Consider the following 21,329-nt stretch of genomic DNA (forward strand, 5'->3'; position numbering starts at 1 on the left):
TGAATTTAGCTAAAATACTGATTGAAAATTAAAACGGTCGAAGAAAGGAAAAACAGTTTGGATCTGCTGTATCTACAATTGTTTTGTATATTTGTTAAATTAAACTTTATCTTTGAAAACATATTTTTTTAGTTAAATATTCAACTTTTATGTCGAGAATTCTAGAATTTTGTGAAAAAATTAGTTTTTTTTTAGAAAATGAATCTAATTGCTTAAAAATGTATCTTTCTCGTTAAGAATTCAACCACTGGTTTTAAAGTTGAACTACTTTCTTAAAAACGAAAATTTGGTTAAAGATTCAAACTTTTAGTTGAAAATTCATCGGTTGTTTATTGAACTATTTTCTTCAAAATTTTTTCTTTGTTGAAAATTAATCTATTTTAGTTGAAAATTCAACTTTTGGGTAGACATTTCATGTGTTTTAGTGAAAATTCATCCTTTTTGGTAGCAAATTAATATTTTTGTTTAAAAATTTATCTTTTTATTTAAAAATTCAACTTTTTGGTTGGGAAATCTGGAATTTTGTTAAAAAATTGTTTTTTTATGTAGACAAGTAATCTAATTGTTTAAAAAAAAATTTTAATGTCTTTCTGCCTTAAAAATGTTACTTTCTGGTTGAGAATCCAGCAATTTTATTGAAAATTCGACCTCTTTGGTAATAAAGTAACCTTTATCTATAAACATTTTTTTTTTAGTAGAAAATTCAAATCTTTTTGATAATTCTAGAATTTGGTAAAAAGTTAGTTTTTTTAGAAAATTATTTTAATTTTTTAAAAGTTTATCTTTCTGGTTAAGAATTTGACCATTATGCTTTAATGTTGAACTACTTTCTTAAAAATGCTTTTTTTAATTAACGATTCAAACTTTTAGTTAAAAATTCATCGGTTGGATATTGAACTATGTTGTTCAAAATTTGTCCTTTCTTGAAAATTAATTTTTGTTAGCTGAAAATTTAACTTGTGGATTCAAAATTCTTGTGTTTTAGTGAAAAATCTTTTTTATTAGTAAATTAATCTTTTTGTTTAAAAATGTATCTTTTATAGTTGAAAATTCAACTTTTTGGTGGATTATCTTGAATTTTGTTAAAAATCTGTTTTTTTACGTAGAAAAGAATCTACTTGTTTAAAAACTTAACAACTAGGTTTTAAAGTTGAACTACTTTCTTAAAAATTAAAAAAAATGTAACTCTTCAAAATTCAACTTTTTGGATGAAGATTCTTAAATTTTATTGAAAATTCGTCTTGTTTAAAACTTCATCTTTTTGTAGTTGAAAATTCAAATCTTTCTTTGAGAATTCTTAAATTCATCTTTTTTAGTTGAAAATTCAACTTTTTTGTTAAGAAATCTTGAATTTTCTAAAAAATTTGTTTTTTTTCGGTATAAAATGAATCTATATGGATTGCAAATCCATATCTTTATTTCAAAATTGAACAATTAGCTTTTAGAGTTAAACTACTTTCTCAAAAACTAAAAAAATTTCTTTCTTAAAAATTCAACTTTTTGGTTGAAAATTCTTCAATTTGATTGACAATTCGCCTTTTTGGTGAACAAATTATTTTTGTAGCAAAGTATACATTCTGGTTAAAAATTCATCTTTTTTAGTTGAAAATTCTTGAATTTTATTTAAAATCCGTCTTTTTTAGTGAAAAATTCAACTTTTTCTTTGGGAATTCTTGAATTTGATATAAAGTTTATCTTGTTAATATGAAATTGATAGTTTTGTTTAAAATATCTTTTTTTTAGTTGAAAATTCAACTTTTTGGATGAGAACTCTTGAACTTTTTCTGGAAATTCATCTCTTATGATAGTAAATTAATCTTTTTGTGTAAAATTGTATCTTGTTTAGTTGACAATTCAACTTTTTGGTAGAGAATTCTTGAATTTTTTCAAAATTTGTTTCTTTTTTTAGCTAGAAAAGTAATCTATTTGTTTTAAAATGACACAACTAGGTTTTAAAGTTAAACTACTTGCTTCAAAATTAAAAAAATTTATTTCTTGAAAATTCAACTTTTTGGTTAAGGATTCTTGAATTTGATTGAAAATTCGTCTTGTTTCGTAGTAAATTAATCTTTTTGTTTAAAACTTCATCTTTTCTTAGTTGAAAATTCAAATCTTTCTTTAAGAATTCTTGAATTCTTCATCTTTCAGGTTAAAAGTTCAACTTTTTGGTTAAGAATTCCTGAAATTTGTTAAAAATTCATTTTTTCGGTATAAAATTAATCTTTTTTTTCACAATCCACAATTTTGGTTAAAAATTTAACAACTATGTTTTAGAGTTGAACTACTTTCTCAAAAATTAAAAAAATTTCTTTCTGAAAAATTCAACTTTTTGTTTGAGAATTCTAGACTTATATTGAAAATTCGTCTTTTTGGTAGTAAATTATTCTTTTTATTTGTAAATTAATTTTAATTCATCAAATTAATCTTTTTGTTTAAAATTTCATATTTTTGGTAACAAATTTAACAACTAGGTTTTAGAATTGGACTACTTTTCTAAAAATTAAAAAAATTTTTTGGTTGAATCTTTAACTTTTTCTTTGAGAATTCTGAGTTTCATTCAAAATTCATCTTTTTTGCCAGTAAATTAATCTTTTGGCTTAGCGATTCTACCTTTTTAGTTGAAAATTAAAAAAAATGTTTTTCTGTATTAAAAATATAACTTTTTGGTACAGAACTCTAAAATTTTATTGAAAATTTGACTTGTTTAGTAATAAATTAACCTTTTTGTTTAAAAATATATTTTTTTAAATTGCAAATTCAACTTTTTGTGTTGAAAATTCTGGAATTTTGTAAAAAATTAGCTTTTTTTATCAAATTAATATAAGTCTTTAAAAATTCATCTTTCTGGTTAAGAATTTAACCACTCGATTTTAATGTTGAACTACTTTCTTAAAAATGCATTTTTTGGTTAACGATTCAAACTTCTCGTTAAAAATTCATCGTTTGGATATTGAGATATGTTGTTGAAAATTAGTTCTTTGTTGAAAATTAATCTTTTTTTGATGAAAATTTAACTTTTGGGTTAAGATTTCTTGTGTTTTTGTGAAAACTCTTCTTTTTTGTTGTAGTAAATTATTCTTTTTGTTTAAAAATTTATATTTTAGTTGAAAATTCAACTTTTTGGTTCAGCGTTCTTAAAATTTATTCAAAATTTGTTTTTTAAGGTAGAAAAGTAATCTATTTGTTTAAAAATTTAACAACTAGGCTAATCTTTTTTTTTGAAAATTCAAATTTTTCTTTGAGAATTCTTAAATTCATTTTTTTTCGTTAAAAATTCAACTTTCTTGTTCTGAATTCTCGAATCTTGCTAATAATTCGTCTTTTTCCGTATAAAATTAATCTTTTTGTTTCAAAATCCATATTATTGGTTAAAAATTTAACAAATAGGCCTTACAGTTGAAATATTTTCTCAAAAATTAAAGAAATTTCTTTCTTAAAATCTCAACGTCTTGGTTGAAAATTCTTGAATTTTATTTAAAATTCGTCTTTTCTAGTTAAAAATTGAACTTTTTCTTTGAGAATATTTGAATTTGATATAAAATTTGTCTTCTCAGTAGCAGGTTAATCTTTCTTTTTAATTCATCTTTTTTATTTGAAAATTTAACTCTTTGGTTCAGACCTCTTGAATTTTGTTAAAACTGCGTTTTTTCGGTTCGAAATTAATCTTTTGGTTCAAAAAATAATTTTTTATTAGAAATGTAACAACCAGATTTTAAACTTGATATACATTTTTAAAAATACATTTTTTGGTTGAGGATTCAAATTTTTAGTTAAAAATTCATCTCTTTGGTTGAAAATTGAACTCTTTTGTTAAAATTCCTTTTTTTTTTGGTCGAGAAATTAATTCGGTAATTGAAAATTTACCTATTCTATTTTCACTCGAAAATGGTTCTTTTTAAAATAAAAATTCAACTTTTTGTTAATATTGAAATATTTTGTTTAAAATTCGTTTTTTTTATAAATTAATATAGTTTAATTGAAAATTCGACTTTTGGTTTGAGAGTTCTTGTATTTTGTTGGAAATTTGTCTTTTTTGTATAAAATTAACATTTAGCAAAATTTCATAACTATTTGATAGAAAATTGTTTTTGTTTTTGATAATTTGTAATATGTTTTTTTAAATAAAAATTTAACTATTCAATTAGTCACATTTCAACACTTACTATGAAAATCAGTTTTATTTTAATTGTTGATTTATTAACGAAGTTTATTTGAAAATTGCATTTGCAGTTCAAGAAGAACAGCAAAAATAAAAATAAAAGTTTGTACGATCTACCGGCATCGATATTATCTCAGAAGCAAACTTGTTCCTAATATATGTCTTCTCTGAATACAAGTTTTGTATAGCACACCCAATTTTGTATTAAGCCATAAACGAAATTTTAAATAAATTTTTTGCAAAAATAAGTGCATAATAATTATTAAATCTAATCAAGATAAATTCTCGTTAAAGCTCTAATAATGCAGAAAATCATTCTTCAAACTAAATTGTTAAAAGTGTTCTTGAGAGTATAATTATAAAAAAATCTGATGATTCAACATCCAAGTAATTATCAGCATGATTGCAACCGGTTGTACACATGATGGGGATATACTTGATAATAATGGCTAATTAAATACCAGTGTGAAAGTAATGTTAATTTATTAGTAGTCTATTTTTATTTGACCTTAGCGGACAATTCCGACAGGAAAGATTTCTTCAATTACATATTTTTCATTTGTGTAATAAATTAATCAAAGATAGAGATCTTTAAATAACACCATAAAACGCATCCATGGGATGAATATTCATTTTATTCTTGTCACACTCCGAATCTATTAATATTCATATGTAGTGGGCAGGGCGCAACAGGTGGCTCCCGGATTTTTTAGGCTTTTGCATTGCGATTTATTCATTCAAAAAAGAGAAAGGAAACAACAACTTGAAATTAATGTCCTAAAAGGAAGAAGACAAATGAAATCGTCTCATCCTGTTAGAATAAATGTATTATACAGCACGTCACAAAATAATTTTATATAAAATATAACTTAGCGAGTTGCAGCCAATGAATTTGATTTATTGATGTACTCGTGGTATATGCAATTTAATTATTGTCAAAAATAATAATTATTATTTGCAGTTGATTTTAACGGTTTTATTTTGAAGGATAACCTTTTTTTATCAGTGAGCAGCCTTTTCAAATTTTGAGTTTTATATTGCACTAATTTAATAAAAACTTATAATAATTATGAACAGTTGCAAAAACAATCGAAAAAGAATCAGCAATAAGGTGGTACAAAAATATAATAGTTTTTTTTCGTATTTTCACATTGAAACGTAAGCAGTTAGGAATACGCAATATACTCTACTGAGTACACGCGCACTGCGGCCCTCATGAAGTGAAAGAAATTATTTTTAAAAATTAAAAAATCACTTTGAATTTTCTCAGGAAGACTTAATCATTTTTTAATTATCTGGAAACATTTCAAAATTCAACCCTTTATTTGAAAAACTTCTGCTTTAGAACGATTTAAAATTTTCATAAAAGATTTAATAAATCTTGCAAAATTACAAAAATTGCCATAAAATCTTCCAGATAATTTTTTCGCGATTTTGGAAATCTTTTGAAGTCTATCCAAATATTGTCTTAAAATTATTATTCCAAAATTCAAAAATCATTTACAATTATCTTAAGAGTTCGCAATGACTTTTTATTGAAATTTCTTATTCTATTAAGAACTTTCAAAATGCTTAAAAAACTACAAAAGTTTTTGTTCGAAATCTTATAAAATCTACATTTTGTCTGACGCTTTTTGAAATCTTTTCAAATGTTATTTATTTTTCGGAATTTTTTTCGGGTTTGAAATCTTTTTAAAAATTCTGTGAACAACATTTTTATGTTTTAAATTAGGTTTGATTTTTTTCAAAACTTCTAAATATCTCCTGAACTGAATTGAATTTTTACCAAACTAGGAATTGTTTAACTGTTATATATAAATCAAAATTCAATAATTTCACTTACGATAAAAATCTTTTAAATAGAATAATTAAAGTTGTAAAGTTCAGAATTTAAATTTAGCACTCCGATATTTTAACGATGCAAGACTTTCTTTTTCAATCAATTCGCTTTTAAATTGTTTAGTTTGAAATATTTAACTCATAATTACTCATTTTAAGCAGTCAAACATTGATAAGGATCAAAAAAGTATTATTTTTTTCATTAGAAAAAAAAAACAATTTGCCAGGATCAGAAATGGGACATTTTAGAGTGAAAGAATTTTTGAATATGATTTGATATTAAATAGAAGCGTTGAATTATGAATCTATTAATTTTAAATTATTTAAAAATAAGACAAATGAAATCGCCTCATTCTGTTATAATAAATATATTATACAGCACGTCACAAAATAATTTTACCTAAAATATAACTTAGTGAGTTGCAGCCATTTGATTTATTGATGTACTCGTGGTATATGCTATTTCATTATCGTCAAAAATAATAATTATTTGCAGTTGATTTTAACGGTTTTATTTTTAAGGATAAACTTTTTTTTATCAGTGAGCAGCATTTTCCAATTTTTGGTTTTAAATTTAATTAATTTATTGCAAATTTATGATTATCAACAGTTTCAAAACTACCGGAAAAGAATCAGCAATAGGGTGGTACGAAAATGTATTAGAAATTTTTTTTGTATTTTCATGCATATCGCGTTTCGATTCCCTGATAAATAGGGGGAATTGAAAATTAAGAAGTTAGGACCGCCTGAATCACCTCCAACTCGAATGCATAATATCGCGTAATATAATCGATTGAGTACTCGCGCATTGCAGGCCTTCAGAGGCAAAAGACATTATTTTTAAAAACTAAAAATTCACATAAATTTTCTCAGGAAGATTAAACAATTTTTTAATTATCTAGAAACATTTCAAAATCCTTACAAAATCCAACCTTTTATTTCAAAAGCTTCTGCTTGAAAATGATTTAAAATTGTCATAAAAGTTTTAATACTTCTTGCAAAATTAGGTTTTAAAGTTGAATTTTCTTTCTTAAACATTCAACTTCTTGGTTGAGAGTTCTTGAATTTGATTAAAAATTCGTCTTTTTTGTAGTAAATTAATCTTTTTTAGTAGTAAATTAGTATTTTTGTTTAAAAGTTTATCTTTTTTATTTGAAAACTCAACTTTTTGGTTGAGAATTCTTGAATTTTGTTAAAAATAGGTTTTTTTTTTGTTAGAAAATTAAACTTCTCGTTTAAAAATTCACCTTTTTGATTAAAAATTTAACAATTAGGTTTTAAAGTTGAATTACTTCCTTAAAAATAAAATGTGGCGGTAAGGTAGGAATCTAGTCACGTGACCCACTCATCACATGGCCTTAAAATCTTGCAGATAATTTTTTAAAGGTTTTTAAAATCTTTTGACATTTTGTCAAATATCCTCTTAAAAGTAATGTTCCGAAATAAACAAATACTTAACATTTTTCTCAGGGATCTTAATGAATTTTCTGATTGGAAGTTCTCATTCAATTAAAAACTTTCAAACTGCTTAAAAAGCTACTATATTTTTTGTTTGAGATTCTAAAAAATCTATATTTTGTCTTAAATTTTTTGAAATCCATTCAATTTTTTTTCGAAATTTTTTTTAAAATCTTTTTTTAAATTTTGTTAACAATCTTTCTATGTTTTAAATTCGGTTTTAATCTTTTCAAAACTTCTCAATATCTCCTAAACTTAATTGATTTTTTACCAATTTAAAAATTGTGTAACTTTTATATATACATAAAAAATAACAATTTCACTTTAAAAAAAATTTTTTTTAAGTGTAATAAGAATTCTAAAGTTCAAAACTTAAACTTAACACTCTGATATTTTAACGATGCAAAACTACCTGTTTCATTCAGTTCACTTCATAATTGTTTAGTTTTAAATATTTAATTAATAATTACTCATTTTAAACAAACAGTCAAACATTACTATGTACTAAAAAATCATTATTTTCTTAATTAAAGAAATTCAATTTGAACGGATTAGAAACAGAATATTTTAGAATGAAACAATTTTTGAATATGATTTGACATTTAATAGAAGCATTTAATTGTGAATCTATTAATCTGAAATTATTTTTGAAAAAGACCAATGAAATCGTCTCAGTCTGACAGATTAAATGTATTATACTGCACGTTACAAAGTAATTTTATCTAAAATATAACGTAGTAAGTTGCAGCCATTTTATTTATTGATGTACTCGTGGTATATGCTATTTCAATATCGTCAAAAATAATAATTATTAATTTTTATTATTTATTATTTTTATTATTATAATGTTTATTATTATTTTACTTTAAAGGTTTTATTTTTGAATATAAACTTTTTTAACAGTGAGCATCATTTTCCTATTTTTGGTTTTAAATTTAGTTAATTTACTGCAAATTTATGATTATCAACGGTTTCAAAAATGTATTAGAATTTTTTCGCGTTTCAATTCCCTGCTAAATATGGGGAATTAAAACGTAAGCAGTAAGACCCGCCCAAGCCGCTTCAAAATGAGATGCATAATATCGCGCAATATAGTCGACTGAGTACTCACGCATTGCAGCCCTTCCGTGGCAAGAGAAATTATTTTTGTAATCTTAAAAATCACTTTAAATTTTCTTAGGAAGATTAAACAATTTTTTAATTATCTAGAATAATTTCAAAATCCTTGCAAAAATAAACACTTTATTTGAAACTCTTCTTTTTTTAAATGATTTAAAATTTTCATAAAAGTTTTAATAAATCTTGCAAAATTAGGTTTTAAAGTTGAACTTACTTTCTCAAAAATAAAAAATAAAATTTCTATCTTTCTGAAAAATTCAACTTCTTCGTTCAGAATTCTTAAATTTGATCGAAAATTCGTCTTTTTTATAGTAAATTAATGTTTTTGTTTAAAATTTTATCTTTTTTATTTGAAAACTCAACTTTTGGTTGATATATCTTTAATTTTGTTTAAAAAATTGGTGTTTTTCGTTAGAAAATTCATCTTTTATCTTAAAAATTGATCTTTTTGATTAAAAATTTAACAATTAGGTTTTAAAGTTGAACTACAGTTTTTTACAATAAAATGTCTTTCTTTTTTAAAAACTCATTGTTTTGGTTGAGCATTCCTGGATTTTATTTGAAATTTGTAACCTTTTGTAGTAAATTAACATTTTTGTTACAAAATTTAACTCTTTGTTAAAATTTAACTATTTCGTTTTAATATTTTTTTTTGAAATTTAACAAAAATTTTAAGTACAAATTTGACAAAAATTGCCTTAAAATCTTCCAGACAATTTTCTTAAGAATTTGAAAATCTTTTGAAATTTTTTGAAATATCCTAAAAAATCTACATTTTGTCTTACGCTTTTTGAAATCTTTTTAAATGTTATTTATTTTTCTAACTTTTTTTTCTGTTTTGTAATCTTTTTAAAAATTGTTTAAGGATAAACCTTCTTAAAAGTGAACAGTGGGACGGAGTAAAAATGACGAAATTAGCCGAATATGTTTGGGCTGAGAAAAAAGTTGTGGTTCAACATCTGAAAAAAGTACAAAAAAAATATTGAAATCGGTTTGTATCTTCTGTTCTCTTTTTTGCTTTGAAAATTCAAAAAATTGCCCTCTCACTTCAAAAGTTATAGCGAATTTTTTATGTGCAGTTTCTGCGACGAAATAATAATTAAAAAAATGTTTATGAACACAAATTTTTGCTCAATTTCGAATTTTTAGAAAATGGCCAAAAAACATGTTTTTACATTCTCATCATTTATGATTGAGAAAGTATTAGAATTGTCGGAAATTTAACATCACACTTTTTCAACGGACCTCCACGTTTCGAGACCGCCTGAATCCGAAAATTAGGTTTGCACGATGGGGCCTGTCGTCTGTCCGTCCGGCCGTCCGTCCGTAAACACGATAACTCTCGAAAAAATCAACGAATCAAATTCATCTTTGGCACACTTTTTTTAGCTCCTAAAAGAAAGGACGAATTCGTGAACCAGCCATTTTTGATAAAAATTTAAAAAGTGAGCGTATTTTGAAAATTTTTGAGATCACTTTTTTTTGAATTTGAAAATTCTATGTACGTATATTTATAGTATTAAAAAGAACAAACAATTTATCTTTGTGACTTTTTTCGATAAAAAGAAAATTTTTTTTGAAATCCCTACAAGATTATCATAAACAATTTTTGGATTTATTTCAAAAATCGAAAATTCAAATTTTGATTGCACAAAAAATAATGGAAAATAAAAAATTCCATTTGGTGGACAAACTATGTAGGATTCGAAAGAAGATGAATCAACAAAAATGGTTATCCCAAAAAAGATCTACAATATCGTTAAGAATCACTTTTTGATAGGACGCGTACTTTTTGTTTTATTCGTGAAAAATAACATTGAAAAAAAATAAAATAAAAAAAAATGTGTGGAAAAACGACGAAAGTTACGAGAAAAAAAAAAATTCAACAAAACCTGATCACAAATGTCTGTCGGAAATCGAGCGCGCAGCGCGAGTGTCACGATGAGAATGTGCACCTCAAAGCCTACAGAGCTTTGAGAAACTTAATCTTTGACTGCTCGGATACTTAATTAAGTAGACAATTCAGAATATGAAAACGCATATAAATACTGGCATCTAAAAGAGATCTTTTTGATACAGTTTTTTGTAAGCATTTCAAATGCAAAAAATAAATATCCGAGCGCGAAGCGCGAGGTGTAATTATGTTCGAGCGCGAAGCGCGAGATAACCTATTATCGAGCGCGTTGAACCTGAAATTTCTTTAACTTGAATCAAAGAAACATGCCGTTATTTTGTTTTTCTAACACAAAATTTTTTAGTTATGTCTCAAGCGTTCAAATAATGTCAATTTTACCTTTTCTGAGCGATTTTGACGACTTGCTAAAGCTAAGCTCTTAGACTAAAAAAATGATGGTGTTATTACGGCATAACGATATTGCGTAGAGTGATACTTTATTTTTGAATATAAACTTTTTTAACAGTGAGCATCAGTTTCCTATTTTTGGTTTTAAATTTAGTTAATTTACTGCAAATTTATGATTATCAACGGTTTCAAAAATATATTAGAATTTTTTCGCGTTTCAATTCCCTGCTAAATATGGGGAGCTGAGGGAAGAATTTTTTTAACTTATTGAGGGCGGGGGGAGGGGGGGGGCAAACACATTTTTATTGCAGAAATGGGCATGCAGCCTTTCGCCAGCTTTGATAAAGCGTTCAAATAACACCACAATTTTTTGCGTCCAAAAGCTTAGTTTTAGAATGTCATCAAAATCGCTTTAAAAAAAGTAAAATTGACAATATTTGAACGCTTGAAACATCACTAAAAAATTTTTTTTAACAAAATAACAGCATGTTTTTTTGATTCAAGCTAAAGAAATTTTAGGTTCGACATATTTATCTTTTTTCAAAACGTGTGCATGGAACTCAATAAAAAAGCGGTATTTTGGCCATTTTCAAAAAATTCTAAATTCAGCAAAAAAACTTTTTTAATCAAATTTTTGTATTATTATTCTGTAGCAAAAATTGCACATCGGAAAAAATCGCCATAATTTTTGAAGCAATAAGGAAATTTTTTGGAGTTTTCAAAGTTTTGAATTTCCAAATAACAAAAAAGGAACAGAAGATATTAACTGATTTCAAAACAAATTTTTTTTTCGTTTTTTCGGATTATCAACGGCTTCAAGACTATCGGAATAGAATCAGAAATAGGCTGGTACAAAAATATATTAGAAATTTTATTTTCCCACTCGAATGCATAATATCGCGCAATATACTCGACTGAGTACTTGCGCACTGCGGCCCTTTTGAGGCGATATTCACAACCGTCTCTCGCCTGCGCTCTAAGAAGGATTACTAAAACGCGGGCTCTGGTGTATTTAGACATTCTGGAAGACCTATGAAGATAACAGTTTTATAGGGTTCCAAAAAACACCATAATGAAAAACTGGGGTTTACGAGTTATTGGCGCTAATATTTTTTTGCGGTTTTAAAAATACAAACTGTCTCAATAACATAAAATATTACTTTCTTCTGATAATTATATATTTACGTAAATTTTAAAACTATTTTTAACTTTCCAGTTAGATGGGCGCAATAATCACTTAAATTGAACAGATATAATTGTTTCAACAATTTTTTAATAATTATAATATTCTCTTAGAATAATGCTAGAAATTTACAGTATTCTTTTTAAAAATTCGACTTTGAGTCCACTTTTTAAATAGAGTGACATAATAATTAATCAAAAGTTCATAAAAATGTATTATAAAATAATCTATTATTTTTCTTGATAATATTCAAATTATCATTGTTTATAACTATCTTCTCCTGCAATAATGCTAGATACTTCAGATTTTTCTGTAATTTTTCACTTTTTCGTAAACTTTTATAATATAATATAATATAAAAATAATGTAATAATTAATACAAGTTCACAAACATAATTGTTTGAACAATTTATTATCGTTTATAACTATCTTCTCCTAGATTCATGCTTAAATGTTACGGATTTTCTAAAATATTTAATTTTTCTTTGAATTTTTATTTAGAAACATATAATAAATATTATTATTGATTCAAATAAAAATCGTGTTAAAAACAGCTTCAAGGAAAATTTACATTTAGTACGACCCATATAGAAAATTTGAAGATTACTTCAAATATCTGTTTTATTTCAGAACATTCTAGCAAATATCTAAGCGAAGCTAGTTAATAACAATTACACAATGTTTAAAATTTTTTGTTAACTTGCATTGATTATTACCTACCTGAGTGAAAAGTTGACAAAAAGTGGGAAAATTTTAGAAAAAACCGTTGTTATGAACAATAATATTTGCTTAAACAATTTTTCGTTAAATTTTATTCATTTTTACATCACTAAATGAAAAGTGGACAACAGGTTGAATATCCGAGAAAAAAAATTGTTCAAACATTTATTTTTATTAAATTGACATTATTATCACCTCAATTTATATGAACGGTTGATAAAAAATCAAAAATGTTAGAAAAAGCCGCACTTTTTTCCATTAATCAAAGAGAATATTATTGAAAATAATAATAAATTGTTTCAACAATTACGCTTGTTAATTTAAATCATTTATTTGCCTCACTCTAATTAAAATGAAGACAAGTGAAAATTGTTGAAAAAACTATAATTTCCTAGAATTAATTATAGCCAAGGTAGTTATGAACAATAAGGATTTGTTTAAACAATTAGGGTTGTTAAATTGAATTAATTATTACATTGATCAAAGTAAAAAGTTGACAAAAAGTTGAAAATTTCCTGAAAAAACGCAACTATCTAGTATTTCCATAAAAGAAAATAGTTATGAACAATAATTTATTCAAACATTTATGTTTATTGAACGCAATTAATTATTACATCACTCATTGAAAAGTGGAAAACTAATAAGAATAGATTGTTTAAAGAATTATTTCTATAAATTTATTTGATTATTACCTAACTCAACTAAACAAATTAAAAATAAGTTGAAAGATTCGGAAACGCCGCGACTCTAAAAGAAAGATGAAATTTTCTACAAAATAGTTCAATTTTCAACACGAAAATATGAATATTCAAAAACAACCAAAATCAAAATTTAACAAAGTAGTGCAAGTTTAAACCAACTGATTCAATTTTTAACCAAAAAGATTATTTTTATTATTAGTAGTTGAAAATTATTAATTATTTAGTTGTTATTAATAAACCAAAATCTGTTTTGAAATATTTTTTAATATGCTCTTAAATTTGTTAAAAAACTAAAAAATCATTTTAAATGTTCACAGGAAGCTGACGAGAATTTCTTATTATCTAGAAATCTTTAAAAATATTTACATAATTTAGCATTTTATTTGAAATGCTTCTCTTTTAAAATTATTTAAATTTTTCATAAAGATTTTAATAAAACCTGCAAAATTGCCAAATTTGCCTAAAAATTTTCCAGATTATTTTTTCACGATTTTGGAAATCTTTTCAAATATTCTCTTAAAATTAAATAAATCTTAATGAGTTTCCTTATTCGATTTTCTTAGTCTTTTGAAACCTTTCCAAATTCTTAAAAAACTACTACATGTTTTGTTCGAAACCTTAAAAAATGTAAATTTTATCTTCATTAAAAAAAATATGTTTTTAATATTTTTTAATCATTTTATAGTTATTTAATCTTTAAATTTTCTTTCTGTTTTAAAATATTTTTAAAAATTCTTTTAAAATTAATTTTTAAAAATAAAATATAATTATCAATTTTCTCAGGAATCTGGAAAAAAGCTTTTATTACATGAAAACTTTTCAAAATCCTTAAAAAGCTTCACAATTTTATTTCCAAATCTTCAAAAATCTATATTTTGTTTAGAATTCTTTAAAATCTTTTCAAATTTTAGATTACGTTTGAAGATTTTCAAAACTTCTAAATATCTTCTAAACCTACTCCAATGTTTAACAAATCAAAATTTTTAATTGTTATATATATATATAAATTCAATAATTTCGCTAGATAATAAAAATCATTTTAAATTGAATAACAACTGTAATGCTTAAAGTTTTAATTTAGCTCTCTGAAATTCTGAAGATTCAAGGTTTTCTGTACCAAATACTTCAGTTTCAAGTTGTTTACATTTAAATATTGGATTTATAAATACTTATTTTAAACAAACTGTCAAACATTGCTAAGCATTAAAAAATTATTTTCTTATTTTAAAAAAATTCAATTGAACGGAATAGAAATGGGATATTTTAGACTAAAATAATTTTTGAATATGATTTGACATTAAATAGAATCGTTTAATTATGAAATCTATTAATTTGAAATTATTTACAAATGAAAAATAGATTATGAAGCATCAATCGGACGTTTACATATCTTAGTGCACTAACTGATCATAAACAAAACTTGTTTCAAATTTACGATAATGTTAATCAACACCTTTTCTTAATGCTTTTTTAATCACTCAAAGCTATATAAAAAAAAAAAAAAAAAAAACAATAATAAGGTTTAACTACATACAACAATTTATCGTACCTACTTGTTTACAATTGTTGTTAAAGATAAGAGTAAACGATAGAAAAAATGTAAAAAAGAAATTCAACAAATTCCAAAAGTTGAAATAATTATTTTATTTAATAATGGTTTAAAATTAAAAGAATTTTTAAATGTAAATATTAATTGAATACATGGTAAATTGAAGTTTTGCTCGATCAAAATATAGAAAGTCGATTCGAAAGATTGAGAAGATTAGTAAGTTTGAATTCTAGAAGCGTTAAAAAATTGTTTAAAAATCGTAGAAAAATTAAACAGAAATTATTAAATTTCTTTTTTTAATGAAAATAATAATTTATAAGTTATACTTTCCTTCAAATATTGTTGGCTTCCATCCTCCAGGTTTAAACAAATGTATGGCGCTTATAAATTAAATAAATCTAAACTTAAATAATACTAATGAAAATCAAAAACTTAATACTAAGAAAAATATAAAAATAACCAGTAAAATAAACTTATGATAAAAACTAAAAATGGCAGGGAATAAGGTAGGGGAAAGAGTCTCAATGAGTGAAGAAACCAGAAATTATTATGAAAATGTCAATATTTATTCGAATGCAAAAATCAGACCAATCATGAATATTGAATATATCTCGAGAAAAAAACAGTAGTTTACATAGAACGAAACAGTACTTAAACATAACAAACTTCTTAATTTGCAATAACCATTATACTCTGATGAAACAAAAAATCGTCTCAGGTACAACAACAAAATCCCTATCACAAATATCACATTAAAGCTTTATCACCTACTCTTGATATCATAATCAATTATGAAACATTGTAAATATTTTGAATTCTGATTCTCCTTTATTTCGTAGCACGCACTGCAAACGAAGAAACAACAGAATTTCAAAAAACCACGGAAGACATGGATTCTCGTTCACCCTTCACCGTCGATTAGCGCCTCGTCCTGGATTCTTCAACACCTCGGAGCGTCAGCAAGTCCCTCCCGGGACCATTTTTAATTCAAGCCAAATTGCAACATCCCTGTCGCAAAAGCTTTTTCAGGTTCACCAAGGACGCCAAACAGCCGCCGAAGAAGACTCCGAGTCACCAGAAGAACTTGCCACACTCATTGGACTCTGAGGCGGTGTGTAAACTTGGGGCACATTGACAGCAACCGGAACACTTGTTGCGCCAATTTTCTTTGTTGTACCTTGACTTTGATTGGCCTGGCTCACTGGACCCTCCAATCTTCGAAGACACCCACCAAGATGTCTCATCAACTGAGCACCAGCAGCTGGATGAACACTGGCTGCCACTGGAGTTGACAAAAAGGTGGACACTTCCTGGGCACACTGGGTGAATCCCTCCCTGAATCTGTCAGCATAACTGCTCTCCGGAGTGAGTGTCAGCCTCCTGGCTGCCCTCAGAGTATGAAGATGACGAACTGTCAACTCAAGGATGTCAGCCTTCTCCAACTTGGCAACGTTTTCACCTTCAGCTTGAAGTGCAGTCACCATCAGATCCTTCAACTCATCAAGGCATCGGTTGATCCTTGCTCTCCTTTTCCTCTCCAACATTGGCTTCATCACTTTTCTGTACTGGTATGTCCTGGAGACCGGCTCTTCGTACTCCATTCCACCAACGGCAGCGTAACTTGTGTGTGGTGCCATTTTTGACGATTTCTGAATGTCAACAAACTGATGTCAACAACAAACACTTGTCACTTGTCACTGGGACTTCACGTTTTATTTGAAGACTTGTAAGACTTGTAATATTGCTAGATCTTGCCTCGGAGTGCCGAGCTGATCTGTGAGCTAATCGCTTCTGAACTCCGGTGGGGACTACTGAGGAATATATAGGCGCTCCCCACCACAAAAGTGGATCCCTTTGAAGGGGGAAACGGTGGGGCGAGGACCCAGCCGGAGCGTATCGTGGGAAGTTCACTCGCCAGAACGTTCCCACAGAGGCGAGCCTTCTGGGCCCAGGTTGCGAGGGGTGAGGGAATTTTGAGCGTCACACCTGCACCCTCGGATAGCGTCGTCGCCCCAGAGACGCGGGACACGGGGGGCAATACAGAATACGGAATATACTATGACCAAGCACACGCCACGAGCGCGACCAGCACGAGGACGCCGCGCGTTAAAAGTCTGTCTTCCTCTCTGCAGCCTCATCCCTTCAGATCCTTCCTTCTTAATTCATTCTCTTCATATTTATACTTTTCTTTCTACCCTTTTCTTCCTGACTTCTTCAGGGTGACAGTTTTAGTGAAAGAAAAAAATTCCCGGGGTTTTCTCGGTTCGCAAACATTTTTCAAGGTCAATAAAATTTAAAAAATTGAACTCTGAAGCCAAACATTTTTCCATTTGAAGTACAGGCCTCACAGTCTCTATCAAGGGCCACCCTTGAAAGAATCTGGAAGTTGTTCAAGACAATTTTTTCACTTTGCAGAATATAAAACAAATTTTAAGAAAAAATTAAATCATTTAAAAAAATATTTTGAATACGCCTTCACGTATTTGATCAAATATTTAAAAAATTGTGTCAAAAAATTTAATTCTTGAAAGTTAACTTTATACAGAAGTAGATGGAACAAATATTTTCCCCTAAACTTCACAAGTAGAACATATAAACTTTATGAACTGCAAGTAAAAGCACTCAAAGTGAAACTCTTGAGTTTTAAACTTTGAAAATTGAAGTTTAAAAGTTGTTTAATTCAAAAATATTATATTCAAATGCTCGATAATTTACACGTTTAAAATCGAAGCTGCTAACACTTTTCCAATAAACAATTTTAAATTAAATGCATTTAAACTGCCAAATTAAAAATTTTAAACTTTTAAACCTGGTAGAGTTCAAAAATTGAGATTCAGTTCCAAAAATATAAATCCACGTTATCATTTCCAATGCCATAAATTGAATAATCAATCAAAGAAGTTAAAAATTTTCAAAATTATACTATTTTTAACAATTTTAAATTTTAATGACAACTCAGAATTGGTTAAAAATGGAAAATTCCCTGTTTAATGCCGGAATTTTCATTCTTTTCGAAAAATTCCATGTTCCAATCCAGAATTTTAAATCTTTTCAAAAATTCTCCATTTCACTTAGTTGTAAGAATTATAACTTATTTGTGAAATACCCTGCTACAATTCATAACTTAAATTTTTTCGAAAATACCTCGTTTCAGCACAGAATAATTATTCTGTTTGAAAAATTCAATCTTCCATTGAAAATTATTATTCCCCTAGATAAATTCCAGTTTGAACTCACAATTGTTTCAAAATTAAAACTTCCTTGTTCAAATCCGGAATTTTAATAATTTTCGAAAATTTTCCGATTCAACTAAGGATTAGAATATTTTTTACAATATATATACCAGTTTCAACTCAGAATTGGTTAAATTTTGGAAAGTTCGTGCTTCAACTCAGAATTCTTTCGAAAAACTTCCTGTTCCAGGTCAGAATTATTATTATTATTATTAATTTGGATAAAGTCCAGTTCACATATTGTTTTAAATTTGTTGAAATTTATAAATATTATTAAAATATTTTTTAATAATTTTTTAAATTAATTTCCGTAAACTTGGAATGAATTTAGAGGAAATTATAGGTAAAAGAGAAGAATTCGATAAAATTCATACAAATTTAAGGCGAATGAAAAAAAATTCAAATGAATTAATAACAATGTAAAAGTATTGAAAATATTTGATAGCATTTGCTGAAATACCTAAGAATTCAAGGTGAGGTGAAAAGAATTTAGGATCAACTAAATAAAAACTTTAGAAAATTCAAAAAATCAATTCAATTGTATAGAATTGAGTCAATTTCAAAGAATTCAAGTATATTAAAAAAATTGTTTAAAAATGCATCTTTTTGGTTGAAAATTCAAGTATATTAGTGAAATATTTAACATTTTTATTGGAACTTCATCTGTTTGGTTTAAATTACTACTACTCGATATGAAGATTCATAATTTTATTTGAAAATTTATTTATTTTGTAATTTTTAGCTCAATTTTAGCATAATGAAATCAAATCTGGTTAGTAAAATGTAGTACTGGTAAATATCATGACTGATTCAGTGACGTCCCTTTTGTGGATCTTCATTTTTTTAGACTCTTTAGGCAGGGTTGGGAGGGGGTGCCTAGCAAGTCTTAAGAAGAAAGTTCAAGGTCTTTTCCAGGATTTCCGGGTCAATAAATCAAGGTTTTTTAAAATCCAATAGTGAAATATCCATTTGCTGTACATGTAACGTAATGATTCATTGCATTTTTTGTTCGCCAACAATTTCTACACTTCTGTATTATTGACTTTTTTAGTAAAAAACAGATCTAATTCAAATTTAGTTTTATAATTCGATAATTTTATTCAAACTGTCACTTAAACCTAACTGATGATGTCTAACTTCAAAATACAATTGTCAAATCACTAATAAGCTTTTGATAATTAATTCTGAAATCTTTAAAAAAAAAATTAAAATGCTTTGCATTCTTTGAAATTGTTGAGAAATGTTTAAAATCCTAGAAATCTTTTCCTGAGAGCTTTTGAAATCTTTGAAATCATTAGGAAATATTGAAAAATCTAGACATTTTTCAAACCTTGTTTTTTTTTTAATCATTTTCAAAACTTTTTAAATCATTTTTCTAATTTTTATGTTGAATATCAGAAAAAAGTGTACTTTAACATTCTTTACCACATTTTAAATATGAAAATACTAAAAGATCATAAGAAATGAAAAAGAAAACTAAAAGATTTAAATTACTTTTCGGATTTCAATAAAACAAATTTTTTATGGGCAAAGAATAAAAAAAAAGAAAATTCAAAGTTTTCATGAAAAACTCAAGAAAATTTCCTAAAGGAACAATTTACAACCAAGTAATTTTTTTTTGTGTAGTTGAGTGGATTACTTGAATAATTATTGTGTGAAACCATAGATGGCGCTACACGTACGTGTAAGTGTCCGCATGGAAAAGGCGATCGACTTAGCCAGTTTAGCTTTCCATAAAGAATAATGAATAAAAGAAGTACATAAATAATTGTTTAAAAACATATGAAATAGTAATTTCTATACATTTCATAATAAAAATAACACTTGATAAGAGAAAACGGAACATTTCTAATTAGTTTTACTATATTCTTTTATTTTGATAATAATATCTCCGATTGAATACATTTAAATGCTAAATTTGAGGACAAAATTTAAAACCTTAATTTTTTGCCTGAAATCTGTGTAAGAAAACGAGAAATTATTATTTGGGAAGAAAACTCAATTTCGCCCAGAAGAGTAATTTTAGCGCCATTTAGCTTTCCTTGCTTCAGTTTTAGATAGCCAATTTTAAATTTGAATCAAACAATAAAATAGTTTTTACAGCTAATGAAAAAAGTAGAACCTTCTTTTATACATTTCTCAGTGGGTTTAAAATTTTTTTAATAATATTTTAGATGTTAATACTGTATAATTGTGAAGGTAGTTTTTATCTTTTCAAATTTAAAGAGCCAGAAGTGGATAATGAAATCTTACTGATACGAATCTAGAAAGTAACTTGGATCGAAAATTACCCATGGAATGTAGTTTCAATTCTTCCTCTAATTAACGGTTTCCTGTTATATATGATTTTCTCTCTCTCCCTTTCTTTTCGGGATTCTTACAGAATCCCAATTCCAAACCTGTTTCAAGTTTTATAGACAAATTTTAAAAATAACTCTTAACCCCTTTATTTTTCTAAAATTATTTTCAGCAAAGAATAGCGTAAATGGCAATTGATGAGTTTTTAAAAAAATGTTTGAACAATATTTAGAAGTGTCTCATCACGATGAAATTTCTATATAGGATAGTGCACTACACGAAATGAAAAAAATAAATGTATTTTTTATAATAAAAAAAAATTGTAATAAAAAACAGGAACCCGAATTTCTCGTTATTTCACAAAACATGTTGAAAATAGACAATTTTGTTTGAACATTATGAAATTATTGCTTGTTTCAATCATTTTGTCGCAAATTGTATTCTTAACTAAATTGTTCTAGAATGATAAAATGTTCTAGATTTTTTTATACTATTTCGAAATTCGGTTTAGAGACTAAAGTCTAGATTCAACTTCTAAAAGTAACTACAAATTATATATAATGGTCTGAAATTTCCTAGAATATTTCAAAATGTTATAGAATGTTTTGGAATCTTCTAGAATATTCTGCAATTTTTCTGAATAATTTGGAATGTTCTGAAATATTCTAGAATATTTAGGAAATTTCTATCCAAAATTTTAGAAAAGTAGGTTCTAGAGCGTTCATGAAAAATATGGAATCTTATGGAATATTCTATAATTTTTAGAGT

The 21,329-nt window shown here is 26.2% G+C and overlaps 2 protein-coding genes across 9 annotated transcripts in view; both read right to left on the reverse strand.

Annotated features, from left to right (window-relative positions):
* Positions 1–21,329, reverse strand: part of LOC117174057 (tubulin polyglutamylase TTLL4-like) — a 754,936-nt gene that overhangs the window by 12,414 nt on the left and 721,193 nt on the right. The gene's annotated exons all lie outside the window — the stretch shown is intronic.
* On the reverse strand, positions 15,654–16,823 carry LOC117174059 (enhancer of split mbeta protein-like). Its single transcript, XM_033362722.1, has one exon. It carries the CDS (start codon positions 16,665–16,667, stop codon positions 16,062–16,064), a length of 606 nt encoding a protein of 201 aa, XP_033218613.1. The 5' UTR covers positions 16,668–16,823; the 3' UTR covers positions 15,654–16,061.

The sequence above is a fragment of the Belonocnema kinseyi genome, chromosome 6 (genome assembly GCF_010883055.1).
Source record: "Belonocnema kinseyi isolate 2016_QV_RU_SX_M_011 chromosome 6, B_treatae_v1, whole genome shotgun sequence".
NCBI lineage: Eukaryota > Metazoa > Arthropoda > Insecta > Hymenoptera > Cynipidae > Belonocnema > Belonocnema kinseyi.